Consider the following 14,373-nt stretch of genomic DNA (forward strand, 5'->3'; position numbering starts at 1 on the left):
TTTTAATTTTTAAGTAGACTCTATACCCAGCATGGGGCTAGAACTCACAACCCCAAGATCAAGAGTCACACACTCCACTGACTGAGCTAGCCAGGCGTCCCTCTTACTGCAGTTTCAAATGTGCACTTGGCTAATGACTAAGGTCGTAAACTTCTTTTTGCTATCCATATATATCTTCCTTGCTGAAGTGTCTATCCAAAGCTTTTGTCCATTTTTAAGTTGGGTTGTTTTCTTGATGTCAAATTTTTATATATTCTGGATAGAAGTCCTTTCATGGGCAAAGATCTTGTCCATCTTTTATTAAATATATTCCCAGATATTTGAAGTGTTTTAATGCTATTGTAAATTGGATCATTTTTCAAATTTAATTTTCTAATCATTTGTTGCTGGTTTATAATAATACAGTTGATTTTGTATTCTGACCTTTAAAACCCTGGTATTAATTCTAATTAATAGTTAATCTGTAGTTTCTTTGGGATTTTCTGTCATCTGTGAAAAATGACAATTTTGTTTCTTACTTTCGAAACCTCAAACCTTTTCTTTATTTGCCTTTTTGCACTGGCCAGACACCAGTACAAAACTGATAGAAGTGGTTATTGAGACCATGCTTATCTCCTCTCCAGCTCACCCTCTTAATTTCCTGTGAGTTCATGTGTACATCTCAAAGGACTTTGAAGCTGGAAGGTTTCAGGTTACCTGCTCTGTGATAATGCCAGAGCCCCTGTATCCCCTCAGCAACCCCTTGTTTTAGGCACTGTGCATATTCTGGATTTTCCTCTATGCCCTGACAGGTGAGGGGAAGGGGGCTCATGCATCATGCACCAACCAACCACACTCTCCACTTCTATCTCATTCGCTTCTCAGTGGCCCTGGGAGGAGGTAGGTGCTACCATCACTTCCACTTGGCAGCGGAGAAAACTTGTGATTCAGAGGACCAAGGTCCTTGGCAAAGGCAACTTCTACAAAAAGCCAGGACCCGACCACAGGCCCCTTGCCCACACCACTCCATTTCCAATTTTCCCGGACCAGGTTATTTTTTTTTCACACTCCTTCTCCAGGTCCTTTCTCAGCACCAGATTGAGCTGGGAAAGACAAGTGACAAACCATCAGGCTGGCAGGCTCTCCTGTGCTGCCCCCAGGGGGCCACCCCTCCCAGCACCAGGTATGCCTCACTTGAGCCTGCACAAGCCCCTGCCTGCTCTTGAAGAAGAGCCCTCCTGCTGCCCTCATCCCTGCAGCTCCAGCCTGGCCCCGTGTTAAAAGGATGGGCTCAGGGTGCAGCCCCACATGAGTGCAGACCCTGGCTCAGCTATTCACCACTAGGGAGAGGAACGCCACTCCTCTCCCTAAGCCTTTGGCTATGGCAAGACCTAACTCATAGGACCCGTCTTCCCTCCTCTGTGGAGGCATGAGGAAGCAGGGTTGGAGAGGAATCAGTCTTGGCAAGGGATAGAAGCTGAGTATCCCATCCCGACCAGGTCCTTTTCATGAGGGAGAGGATCAGATTAGTGTTAGGGTGGTGGGGTGGTGGTGGGGGGCATCAGGCTGAGTCAAGGTTAGGGCTCAGCTTGAGGACAGGGTCAGGGCTCAGTCAGAATCAGGGATAGGGTTCAAACTACAGCAGGTTTCTCAACCTCTGCACTATTGACATGTTTTTTTCTTTTCCTAGGTAATTCCACATGGTGGGCGGGCTCTCTTCAGCACTGTAGAGGGTTAGCAGCGTCCCTGCCCTCTAACCACTAGATGACAGTAATAGCCCACCCCATCATGACAACCAAAATTGACTCCAGACATGGTCAAGTGTCCCCCAGGGGTGCAGTACTGCCCCCCATTGAAAATCACTGCTCTAGGGTCAGGGTGGGGCTCAGGCTGGGACTGGGTTGGGTTCAGCATAAGGTCAGGGCCGTGGCTCAGCCAAGATCTCAGGAAGGTGAGACCCTTCCCCATGTGCAGCTCTAACCACTGAGAAACTACCCAGCTTCCCCACCACTCTGCTTCCCCACACCAAGGCTAGGCTGCCTTTGCTTGCCAGAAGGTAGTAAGTAACAAATCAGACAGCAGTTAAGCCCAGAATCATTTCCAGGGCCCCTGAAGTTGGGCCCCCACCTCATCCCCCAGGTCCCTTGTTCACACCAGCCACCACCAATTCAGGCAACACACCATTAAGTATAATGCCTCCCATTACGGTTCCCTAATTTGCACTTCATTTAGATTCAACAAGATGTTTCTGAGCTAATAAAATTAAAAAGACTGGGTTCTATCAAGTACGTGACAGTGAACATCTCTGGTATTTCATGTGGGCCATTCTGGAATTAAAACCTGCCCTATCCCCTGCAAACAAGATTCTACCACTGGAAAATCCCTCTCTCCTGGGCTGTCCTGGGAAAACCAGAGGTAAGCTTGCTGGCTCCAGGTTTGAGCCTGGGGATGGGGGAAGAAGGGAGATTGTCCTGTAAGGAGAGGACAAGAAAGCAGCGGTCAAGTTCACCAAACTCAGAGCACTAGGATCCCAAAGAATGGAGCATGAAACAACAGTGGGTTACAGGTAGGGTTTGGAGCACAGATAATTAAAAACAAAAGATCTGGAAACCTAGATTGAGGAACGGTGAGATCCCCAAATGCTGGATTCTGAAGCAAAGACTGCAGGTTGTCGGCTCTGAGAGGACCCATGTCCAGGGGTGTCTCTGGGGTATCCTCCACGTTTGTCTTCTACACTGCCTCTCCTCCCTTTCTACACCCCAACATTCAGATTTTGCTCCACTAAAGTAAACAGTGCCAAATTGGGCCGCAATTACCTCCTTTGGGTCAGAGGTGTCAGGTCTGCTCATCTCAACACTGAGTGATCCCAACACCCTCCTTTCTACAATTTTTTGTTGAAAGGCTTTGGGCTTCAGGCTATAAGCATTTCTTTTCCTGGCTGTCAGGCAGGCCTGACTTTATGCTGCAAATCAAAATTCACACAACCACGTGCAGACAAAGAGTGAGTGGGCAATAAATGGGGACTTGAGAGACTCTTCTCGAGAGAAGGCATGTGCATTTTAGTGTGTGACTCTGATGATCTCTCCTGGAGACTGAAGCCACTCAGGACAGCTAATTGCTAGATAAGAGGCTTCTGGATATCCAAGACCCCCCTACCATATTCAGGAAGGCACCCATGAGGAATATCTATATAATAGCTACAATGTTTGCTGATGCTTGTTCAGCAACAGTGGCCCACTCTCATGAGCATCCCAGGGAGGCAGGAAACTGAGGCAGCATTCAAACCCAGAATCAAGGCGGGGCCAGAATTTCCAATGGGCTGTGCGACTTGAGTCTCTATCTCTCCAATCATAGAATGGGGATGTATCCCTCCACTGCCCACTCCAGCCAGCCCAGGCTTGAGAATTTGAGGGAATTATTTTATTTATAGAAAACCTCACGGGGGTTCAGATCCCGGTCCTCCTCCCTCGCAGAACCTGCTCCCTCTCTCCTGCTCTGTCTCCTTTTTGTTCTGGGACTTGGTAATTACATGCTTAGAGATGAAGGCTTTTCAAAAACATCTTTCCCACCAATTTTCAGCTGGAAACGTGCATAAAAACAGGGATATTTTTATCCGCGTGTTTCTTTTTTTCCGTCTCCTCCTTCCAGCAATGGGCAATTATGAGCTTTTGCTTTCAGTCAGTCCGTCCTGTAAGGACTCGCTTCAGAGGGAAATGCATTTCCACAGCGATGCCAGCCTGGCCCGGCAGTTGCACAGTTGCAGGCCAGGCCGGCGAGTCAGGGGAGCAGGAGGGAGCGCGGCAGTGCAGGGAACGGAGTGTACACCTGGTCCCGGCCGGGGGGGGGGGGGGGGGGGGGGGGGGGGGGGGGGGGGGGGGTCTTGTTCTTTTTTTATTTTCTTCCTCTCGAAAGCTTTGCTAATTTGCCTTCATTATCCCGTCTCTCTGGGGCCCCAGAGAGCTATTGAGCTCTGACAAAGGGAAAAGGAAGTCTGCCCCCGGCCAGCTAGAAAGGGGCGCGGGGGGCGGGGCTCGGGGCGGGGGCGGGGGCGGGGCCGCAGACTCCGCGGTGACTGAGCCCGGTCCATGAGGGCGCGTTCAGCATCCCAGGGGGGCTCCTGAGAAAACGAATGTCCTGAAGCCCCACTGGAGGCGAACAGGAGGCTGCACCACAGCCAGCCACCAGCAGGGCCAGCCCGGCCCGTGGAGGAGGAGATGGGGGCTCCTGGGTCCAGGCCTCACCCCTGCACCCAGGGCCCCACTGCCAACTCTCAGGAGCGGCAGCTGCTCGCAGTCCCAGCACCCCACCAAGGGATCCGCTAGCCCCAGCTCGGTTGTTCCCACCTCGGCCGGCATTGCTGGTACAGTGTTAAAGGAAGGATGGACCTTGGAGTTAGGCCAACTTCAGATTCTGATTCTAAACCTTGCTGCCACCAGCGAGGGATCTGGGACAAGTCACCTCCTCTCTGAGCCTCAGGCTTCTCCTCTGCGCCGGCGTGGGTGCCGGGGCCCACCTCCTGGGTTGGTGTGAGGAATCAGTGAGATGATAGGGTGTACAGAGAAACCCTGAAACACAGGAGTTCTCCCCCTGCTCTTGTCACTGACCTTGTTACAAAGGTTTTCATAGATTAATAATGGTAACAACTCCTTCTTATTGAGTGCTGGGTATTGTGCTAGGTGCTTCGTAAGCATTGTCTCGTTGAATCCTCACTACCTCCTGCGATGCTATGATCATTATTCCCATTTTACAGAGGGGGGAAACTGAGGCATACAGAGGTTAACTGACTTCCAGTGGTAAGGAGCAGGGTCGACATTTGAACCCAAGCCCTGTTCTATGAACTTTAAGATGATTACCACTTTATCCTCACAATACTCCTATGTGGTGGGTGCCATGATCATCTTCGTGTGATAGATGAGGAAACAAGCACAGAGAGGTCAAGGGAACTGCCCAGCATCACACGGCTCCTTCCTAAGTGGCAGAGCCATGGGGCCCCCTCCCAGCCTCCTCCACCCACCCCATGACAGTCCTGGGGAGACTCGGCCACCCTGATCCAGGCAGCAGCCCAGCTCCTTTGGGCACTACCCACAGAAGGATGCCCCAGCAGCCGTCGCAGGCTGGCCCAGGACAAATAACTGGATGGAGATACATCGGGTACAAGCTGACCTCGGAGTGATAGCCCAGATCCCCCGCAGCTGACAAGTCTCCCCAGAGGCCAGCCTCCCACGGAAAGAGAAGCAGGGAAAGATCAACTTGGCAAACAGGATGACCCCTCCTTCTGTTCAATGCACGTTTTTAAGGGAAATATACCAAGAGATTTATACCAAGAAGTATACCAAGAGATTAAAAAAGTAGATGCCCAATTCACTTGCTGCCAAAGATTGAGAAAAAAGAACATAAAAAAAGGAGCGCCAGGCCCACACTTTATATGCACTTACTCATTTAACTGTCCTGAGAGCATCAGGATGGAGGCTCACTGACTTCCTCATTTGACAGATGAGGAGACTGAGGCCCAGAGAGGTCACTCAGCTGGTGAGCTGCTGAGGAAGGGCTGGGGTCCAGGTCTTTCTGGCCTCCCAGCAGGCCACAACCTTACCCCTCGGCTGCATGCTCTCCCTGTAAACACAAGGCTAACAGACCCCAATGGAGTGGCACCTGGGCACCAGCCTCCAGGAGGCCCCAGGTTAGGACTCAAGCACCCAGAGACTGGGCACAGTAGAGTACCAGAGGCCGTAAGCATGACCTGGAGAGGCTGCCCACCCCACAATCCCCTTTCCATGAGGTGTGTAGGACCCCCAGTCCTGGGCCCTGAAGCCACACTCAAGCTGACATCCCTACCACGGCCATAGGGCTGTAGTGGCCCTGACACCATAGGAGATGAGGGTGCAGCCTCAAGTCAGGCTTTGGCCTTCTGCCTCTTCTGGGCCTGGGCTCTCTAGGGCAATGAAAAGATTCAATTCACTCTGTGAAGAATAAAAGCAAAAGTTCTCACCACAATTGACAGGCCCTTGGCCTCTCTGACTTCACCTCCTAATATTCTTCCCTTCACCAGCTCCACTCCAATTCCCTGGTCTTCCCACTGTTCCACACACCAGACTTATGCCCACCCCAGGGCCTTTGCACTGGCTATTCCCTCTGCCCAGAATGCTCTTCCCCAGTCATTCACAAAACTCCTTCCCTTACCTCCTTCAGGAATTTGTGGAAATGTCACCTTCTTAGGAAGGTCTTCCCCAATCAGCCTGTTGCCTGCTCCCTGCTACCCAACTCCAGCACCTCTCATTCCCTCCTTCTGTGCTTTACTTTTTTTCATGCACTCAACACCATTTAACAGAACTCACTTTTTAAAAAACATAGTAATCTCATTTACTATCCACCTCTGCCTACTAGGATTTCAGCTCCAGAGAGCTGGGTTTTGTCTGTCTGTTCACTGCTGTGCCCAGCATGGAAAGCACGGCATACAGTAAGTGTTCAGTAAATCATCTGGAATTTGGTTCTCACTTACAGAGTAGGAGAATGGGAACCAAAGAGTTGGAATGAGTTTTTGAAGGTCACAGAATCAGGAAGAGCAGAAAGCCAGGATGCACAGCTGGGCCTCCCTGGTTCCACACTGTGGCCTCTGTGGCCGATAGCCTGGGGTTTCCCCTTGGCCAAAGCCCCTGCCGCGGAGTAGGAGGTCAGGCCTGCTTGACAACCCAGGCAAGTATGGTGAGAGCCCCTCAGAGGAGTGGGTGGCCCAGGCCACAGCAGAAGGACTCCCCCCCCCCCACTCCCACGACAGACATACACACCCTGCCTGGGCACTCCTAGGCCCTGGCTGGGTGGCCAGTGCTCACTGAGGCCCAGTAGGCCCTGGGAACAAAGACAACTTTGTGGCAGGGAGTCAGGGTAAACACTGAGGGGCTGGGGAGGTGGGGCTTCTGGCCAAAATCTGTATTCAGGTCCACTGTGCCCCCCAACCCTGGTCACATCCTTTTCCGCAGTGGCTTAGGGTTAGTGGGTGGTGAACAAGACTGGACTATGTAGGCAGGAGTCCACCGGGGCCAGAGAAAGGGCACCAAGCAGTGGGTTCCACAGACCCCCTATCCCAAGCCTGGCTCTCACTGAGGAGCTCTGCCAGTGGCCTGACTTCCCAGGGCCTCAACCTTCCCTGCAAAATGCGGAGGGTGTATGGAGTAGTCACCTGTTGGCTATCCTTGTCCCCTGCTCCTGGGAGGCCACATGACCGGGCCTGGCTGGTCAATCAGAGGCCAAGTGATTGGTCGGGGGGTGAGTGTGTGGTCCAAGCTGGACCACCAAGAGGCGGCCCTGGGATGTTTGCTGTGAACTAAGAAACAGATTCTCTTTCCTTAGGCGTGACTGACCTGGTTGACCTTAAGCTCAAAGGTTATAGGGCTCTCTGGGCACCTCAAGGAAAGTAAAGAGTCTGCCTGACAATGAAGCTTGCCTAAAGAAAAGCAGAAACCCAGAATCCTAATGATGTTAACTGATGTTAACTGGATCCCACTGAGCCTAAGCTCCACCTTTGGACTTCTCCAAAAAAAAAAAAAAAAAAAAGCTCCCGTGCTGACATCAACTGTAGCAGGTGTAATCCTGAGGTTCTGTGGCCTGAGGAGGAGACTAAGGTGAGGACTGCAGTGGTGGGGTGAGGGTAGGGGTCAAGTAAGTCAAGTAAATCAACAGAGAGAAAAAAACCAAGGAGATCAAGAAGGGCCTTGAATGCCAAGATAAGGAGCTGTGATCAGATTTAGTTTTAGCAAGCTCCCTTCCAGGGCAGTATGGGGAGGTGGGGTGGAGGCTAGAAGGCTGAGGAAGAGACTGGAGCAAAGGTCCAAGCAGGCAATGCTGAGGCCTGAGCCCAGGTGAACACGGCTACAGGCCCATGGGGTGAGGGAAAACACCTCCCTGGCAGTGCTCCAGGGGGAAGTCCCCAGGGCGCTACTGCCCTTGTGGCTCTGACCACTGCTGGACAAGGTCACCCACTCACCTGGGCCTCAAGTCAGAGAGGACAGATATACCCAGGCCAGGAAGGCAGTGCCTCAGTTATAGAGTAGTCCCCAAGAGGGAACAGAGGCAGACCACATGGGGTCAAATCCCAGCTTTGCTACTTCTGGCTGTGTGGCCTTGGGCAAGTCGCTTAACACCTCCATGCCTCAATTTTCCCAGCTGTGAAATGGAGAGAAGAATAGTACCAAACTCACAGTATTGTAAAAATTAAATGAGAAAATACACAGAAAGAGCTTAGAACAGAGCCTGGCACGAGGTTAGTCTCAGCAGCTGTCAGCTACTGTTATTATTCATGTTATTATCTAGAGGCCGGGGGGTGACCCGTCTGTGCCCCTGGCCATGGGTAAGGAGTCAGAGTCTAAGTTTCCTGGACTATAAAAGTCATCCGGGTGCCAGTCCTGCCTTGGCCACTTCACTGGAGCTGTGGGGCCTTGGGTGGGCCACCACCCCTCTCTGAGCCTGTTTCCTCATCTGTCCGTCGGGACCACACCCCTGCCCTTGGAACTGTTTCAAGGAGCTACCAACAGAAGTAAGTCGAGTGTGGGAAGGGACTGACAGGGGCAGCCCAGGGCTCCCAGTAAAAGACGCCCTGCTCCTGGCTCTTGACAAGCGGGAGGTGGGGAGCAGGGGAGGAAGGCAGCCCCCGCAGGATGCGGCTGGAGAGACAGGCAGCCAGACAGACGGATGGAGCAGCCCTGTTTGCTCCAGAGCCCCTCTCACAGGGGATGACACCTGCCCCACTGCATTCCCAGGGCCACCGCCCGGCCCCTGGGCCAGGGCTTCTGTCCCCTGCTCCAGGAACTCCCTCCACACCGCCCTGAGCTTGGCCTTGGCTCTCCCATCTCGGGGCAGGGAGCTCCCTCCCAGCAGCTCATGCCTAGGCCGGGCAGGACGCACCTCCCTGGGACACTCTGAGGGGCTGAGCGCCGTCCTCCGGAACCCGGGGTCCACCTGCTGCCCCTGCCGTCGGGACAGCGCACAGCCTCGTGGCCTGGGTCCCCAGCTGCAGGACGGAGGCCAGGGTCACAAGGACAGTCGTCTCATGCCCCCCCCCAGCCCCCTGGGGCCAGGTGTCCCAGCCCTGCACTGTCTCCAGGCTCTGGGTCTCTGGGGAGTGGCTGTCCCGGTCTCCCCCCCAGGAGCAGCGGTTCCAGAGGGTTCCTGCCTCCGGGTCCCCACGACTTACCCGCCTCTCCGGGGGTGTCCCGGCTGAGCCCACACAGCATGTCTGCTATTGTCTCCCCGGCTGCCCACCAACTCCCTCGGGAGCCACGGGAGCCACGAGCCACGCTGCTCAGCTCTCCCTCCCCGGGGAGGGGCTGTGGGAGGGGAGCTCGGGGCTCCCACTGGCTGGGCACCGAGTCCACCCACTGCAGCGGGCGGCTCTCTGCTTAAAGGGGACACAGCCGCTGTACGGCTGGCTCTGGGAAGTTCCACAGCGTCCCCACCCCCATGCCCACAGTCTGAGCCTGGGTGGGGAGCTCTGGAGACGGTGCACCTGGGGCTCCCGCTGGGTCCCTGGCACAGAGACCCCAGGAGGGCCAGTCCTGCCTCCCACCTTGCCCTGAGACTTTGGTAAGTGACTGCTCTCCCTGGGCCTCAGTTTTTCCATCTAGAAAAAGGAACAGTGCCTTCCAAACTTTTTTTTTAAGTAACAGATACCGAGAGAATCTTACACAGAATGCCAGGACATGAGCCAGATAAAGTGCAGCCATGCACCAGAGAGCGTCTACAGGTCTCAAGTTAGAAACCCTTGAGCTCAGAGTCCCCTGGGGCTCTTCCACTTTTCTGTAAGGCGGGGTATGGGGATGGTGAGCCCAGGAGCCTGCCACCTGGAGCATCCCCCCAGCCTTGGAGAAGACCGAGCAAGATGGGCAGAGGATCTGCCTGCCTTGGGCTTGATGGGCAGGGGCAGCTGGTCACAACTCCAGCCCCAGCTGGGCCTCAGCCCTGCCCAAACCTACATTCCTCCACGCCAGCTTGGGACTGACCCCGACAACCCTGATGGACACACAAGACCCCTCTTCCAGTTCTCCAGCTGCTTGTACTCTCCATCCCACCAATGTGTGTGGGCACCAAGGGCCAGACGCTGCATAAGTGCTGGGGAGAAGGGTGGGTGAGAGTGACACAGGGTGTCAACAGCCTGTACACCTAACTACATGTTGCATCCTGCTGAATGCAGCAGAGGGTAAGACAGGTGAGGTCCTGGCTCCCATGGAGTTTTTGGGCACATGGGAACAAATGGGGCTGCAATCTGTTCTGTGTCCTGCAGTGAATGAAATTGTGCAGCACTGTGGTTAGGGACCAGATGCTCTTTCTAGGAGGGAAGGAGCCCACTTCCCAAGGGTGCCTTCTCCTTTGGGTGACTTCACGTATGTCCCAGAGGGCAGGGTCCAGGTTCCAGGCAAAGTTGTTGGGCCAGCAGTGAGGTCAAGGTCTCAGCCATGAAAGGGGTGGTGAGCACTTGGTCAGAGAAAGTGGGCCTGAATTGGGAAGAATTTGCTGGGAGAATGGAGCTGGACAGGGAAGGAGATGCAGGCTCTCAGTGTGGTCCTTGGTGCCCAGCGATAGTCAGGATGAGGCTCTCAGTGAGGATCCTGACCTTCGGCAGGACACTAAGGACCACCTCGGGGTAGTCCCAGCTCCACATGAGGCAGGAAGGGACCTGGCCCTTCTCAGCGTGTGAACTGGTCTTAATAGATCCTCACCCTCTTCCCCTAAAGGCTTGTGCACCACACAGCCCTCCACCCCATATTTACAGCTCCCTCACCGTGGAGGGCTATGTGGTGCACAAGACTTCAGAGCTACATCTGTCCTCTCTTATAAGAAAATATTTGCTCACCATACAGATGCATTTAAATGAGCGATTAAGATTGGTGATCTGTCTCTCTTCCTGCTCCTTTGGAATTTACTTTTGTGGATGAGAAGCTCCTGGAAAGGTCACGCCGTGGGTTATGGGAGAGCTTCCATGCAGCGTTTCTCTGAATGCCTGCTGTGCCAGGCCCTGGGGACCAAGATACCAGGAGACACGTGGGCAACAGCATCTTCCCCCTGCCCTCCGTCCCTGTCATTCCACTGAGCACATTTTCACTTGATTTTATCCAAGAGTGGGTTTAGAAGCAACTGTTAGTCCATTTTAGAACAAGTGGTGTCTAAATAAGTATCTAGCACAAAGGTGAAGTGACTTGCCCAAGATCACCCAGCTATAAGGGTGCAGCCAGGTTCACACCTAAGAGGTCTCTTTTAAAAGCCACTGCTGGGGACGCCTAGGTGGCTCAGCAGTTAAGTGTCTGCCTTTGGCTCAGGGCATGATCCTGGAGTCCAGGGATCGAGTCCCACATCGGGCTCTCTGCAGGGAGCCTGCTTCTCCCTCAGCCTGTGTCTCTGCCCCTCTCTCTCTGTGTCTCTCATGAATAAATAAATAAAGTCTTTTTAATAAAAAAAGGCACTGCTATGTTCCTCTCCAGATTTCAGGAGTTAGTAGAGGGGTCTGGAAAGTGCAGATGAGATGCAGTTAGCTCTGTCAGGGGTCCACGGAGGAGGTGTTTTGAGCCTGACTTTGAAGGATGGGAGGAACTGAGCCAAAGAAGGGAAAACGCATTGCAGGTGTGCATCCAGACATGCAATCCCCTGTGAGCAGTGAGGAGCCCAAGCAGGACATGCACATGAAGCCAGGCCACAAAGCGTCTAGTAAGGCCTCCCTCCTCCAAGGGTAGCCGATAAGCAGCAGCCTCACTGGGAGCCCCTCAGCCTCACTGGGAGCTCCTCAGCAATGTAGACTCCCAGGCCCCACCCTGACCCACAGAATCAGAATCTGCATTTGAACAAGCTCCCCAGGGGATGCATATGAAGTTTGAGAAGTGCTTTGTTTGGAATTTGGCTTTCATCCCACAGGCAAGGGGAGCCAAGGATGGCTGTAGAGCTAAGGAGTAAGAAGGCTCTGCAAGGACCTCAGACACGCAGCACCACCTCAGGGAGAAGGGAGGAGGGCCTGGCAATGAGCAGTGGGGGTCTCTTCTGGGAGCTGAGAGCAGATAAAGCTGCTGTTGGTCGTGCTCCAAAAACGACCCCTCTCATCCAATGCACGCTGCCAAACTTCAGGGAAGCAAAGGAAGAGGGGGACAGATTGCTGGGTGTGTAGGTGGCTAGAAGCCAGGCCTGCTAGGGATCCGGACCGCCAGCAGCTCCCAGTCAGAACATTTGATTGTTTCACATTTCCAACACTGTGAATGGGCCAAGAGGGAGACTGGACCACTTCAGGGAGGTGGCAGGGCCACTGAGCTGGAGGGCACACCCTACATGTTCAGCAGAAGCCCTGACATCCGCATGTCTTCTGGTTTTGTGAGACCATTGGAGGATGGATTTCTGTGTGATCAGGGGCATGCGTCCAAACCCCTCTGGACCTCAGCTTCCTTGCTGTACAATGGGATCATTAAAAGCACCCACCCCCTAGGGTTGGGGAGACTACGTACTAAGGAGCCAGAAAGCACTCATCCATCCACTTTCCTGTCAACACTCTCATACCAACACTGGGAAACAGACCAGGGAGATAGAACTTCAAGCTGGCGGAGCGTACGGGTCAGGTGCACTCAGGTTCAAATTCCAGCTCTGCCCCCCTTGAACCATGTGAAGCCTCCGCTTCTCACCCCTGAGGAATGAGGGGCAGAGACTGGGAAGGGCTTTGAGGATCGCGACTGTCCAGCACATACCTTTGACCTCTTCCTTACACGGAACCAGGCCTGCGGGGCCCTTCCTGGCATCTCTTAACAGGGCACCACTGGCATCATGTTCTCCAGTATGCCAGTCCTGCCCCCACAGGACACATTGCAGGATTCCTGGCATTCCTGGTCCCTCTGCCCACCCAGGGGCAGCGACGGCTGCAACTGGGAATCAAATGACCCCATGCCACACAGCTGGGAAGACCGAGATCCAGGTGGGGCCATGTCTGGGGACCCCTGCCAGCGCACAGTGGGGGCCTGGACCTCAGCCTCTGCCTCTATGTCAGACCCCAGGGCTGAGTCCACCATAAGCACAGGGGAGCTGTGCAAGCCTGCCCCACCCCCGCCCTGCGCCTCTGACTGACAGCCGGAAATGAAGTCTGGGTGGGAAGGAGGCAGAGATGGTGATCTGAAGACAAGACAGATAAACCTTTTACTGCCGTTCCGTTGCTTCTTCCTGCCTTTCTCCTCATGCTACCCCAGAGGCCAGGCCAGGACAATCGCTGCCCCCTGCCTGGTTGGTAAACACTTCCACAGGGTGGGTCCCCATTTTACAGATAGGGACACCAAGGGCCAGTCTGTGATTCCAGCAGCCACAGAGGAGGCACTCGCTGCCTCCATTTGGCTGCAGTCCCCATGCCAGCCAGCTGTGCCACACACACCCCTCCCCACTGTCCTCACCCGGCTTCAGGGTGGGCTGGGTAGAGTTTCAGGGGTAGTGCCACACCAGCGGGCTGCTCCTGCACTGCACCCCCAGACACCTGCCAGTTCCCAGGGCCCTTCACTGCAGCCTCCCCCCAGCCCTGGAGGGCACAGGGGCATGCAGGCCAAGGGGATTCAGGTGACAGGCTGTGTGCTGGGCCTAGGGCACGGGAAGGCTCTGGGAGGTGAGAGGAACCACAGCTGATGGCTTTTCAGAACCAGGCAGAGAAGAACCAGGCAGAGAAGGGCCTGACGTTCAATGTGTTACATGCGTTTCCTCATTTCATCGCACAACATCCCCACTTCAGAGATGAAAAAACAGGAGCCCAGAGAGGTGAAGCCCCTTATTCTCAGTCACATAGGGGGTGAGGGGTGAACTGGGATTTGAACCCAGGTCCTCCTGATACCATCCATACTAACACCCCAAACACCTAGGACACTGTCGAGTACAGGGCACACAGAAGTAGCAAGCTTGATCACAGCCCTGACCCGTCTCTCTGGACACTCATTCATTCGAAGAATATTTATTAAGCACTCACTACCTGCTAGAAACGAAGCTTGGCCTGAGTTTTCTGCAATGAATACAAGAGCCATCGAGACTGCCTCTCTGGCTGTCAGTTCAGGGAGAAGAAAATGCAAATATAGATAAGTAATGAGATGGTGCTGAGGGCTGAGGGGAGGCTGGACAGCCCAAGGCAGGGGGTCAGGGAGCCTCTCAGGGGAGATGGCATTCAGGCCAAGGGGAAGGATGGCATGGGGGGGTGGTTGTGGACAAGGGGGAAGGAAAGAGGAAAAGGCGCCGTAGAGGCAGGAAACCCGGAACCCAATTTTCTCTGCGCCCCAGGTTAGGTCCCTCCTGCTCTGAGCCTCAGTCTCCCTTCCACCGCACATTTAAGGCCTTCTGACAAGGACAGCCCGCTGTGCGAGTCTGGGGAACCGCCAAGTGGGAGACATCAGGAAGCAGTCAGGATGC

General features: G+C 54.2%; 1 protein-coding gene across 4 annotated transcripts in view; it reads right to left on the reverse strand.

Moving 5' to 3' along the window:
* The window catches only part of GRIP2 (glutamate receptor interacting protein 2), a 97,538-nt gene that overhangs the window by 33,486 nt on the left and 49,679 nt on the right, over nt 1–14,373 (reverse strand). Inside the window, exon 1 of one of the 4 annotated variants that reach the window (XM_055344799.1) lies at nt 9,167–9,219. The exons of the other annotated variants lie outside the window; for them this stretch is intronic. Within the exon in view, the coding sequence (XP_055200774.1) occupies nt 9,167–9,206 (40 nt within the window). The 5' untranslated portion in view covers nt 9,207–9,219. Of the gene's footprint in view, nt 1–9,166; nt 9,220–14,373 lie in introns of those variants that run through there. 4 annotated transcript variants of the gene reach the window in all.

This window comes from Nyctereutes procyonoides, unplaced genomic scaffold, assembly GCF_905146905.1.
Source record: "Nyctereutes procyonoides isolate TBG_1078 unplaced genomic scaffold, NYPRO_anot_genome, whole genome shotgun sequence".
NCBI classification, from domain to species: domain Eukaryota; kingdom Metazoa; phylum Chordata; class Mammalia; order Carnivora; family Canidae; genus Nyctereutes; species Nyctereutes procyonoides.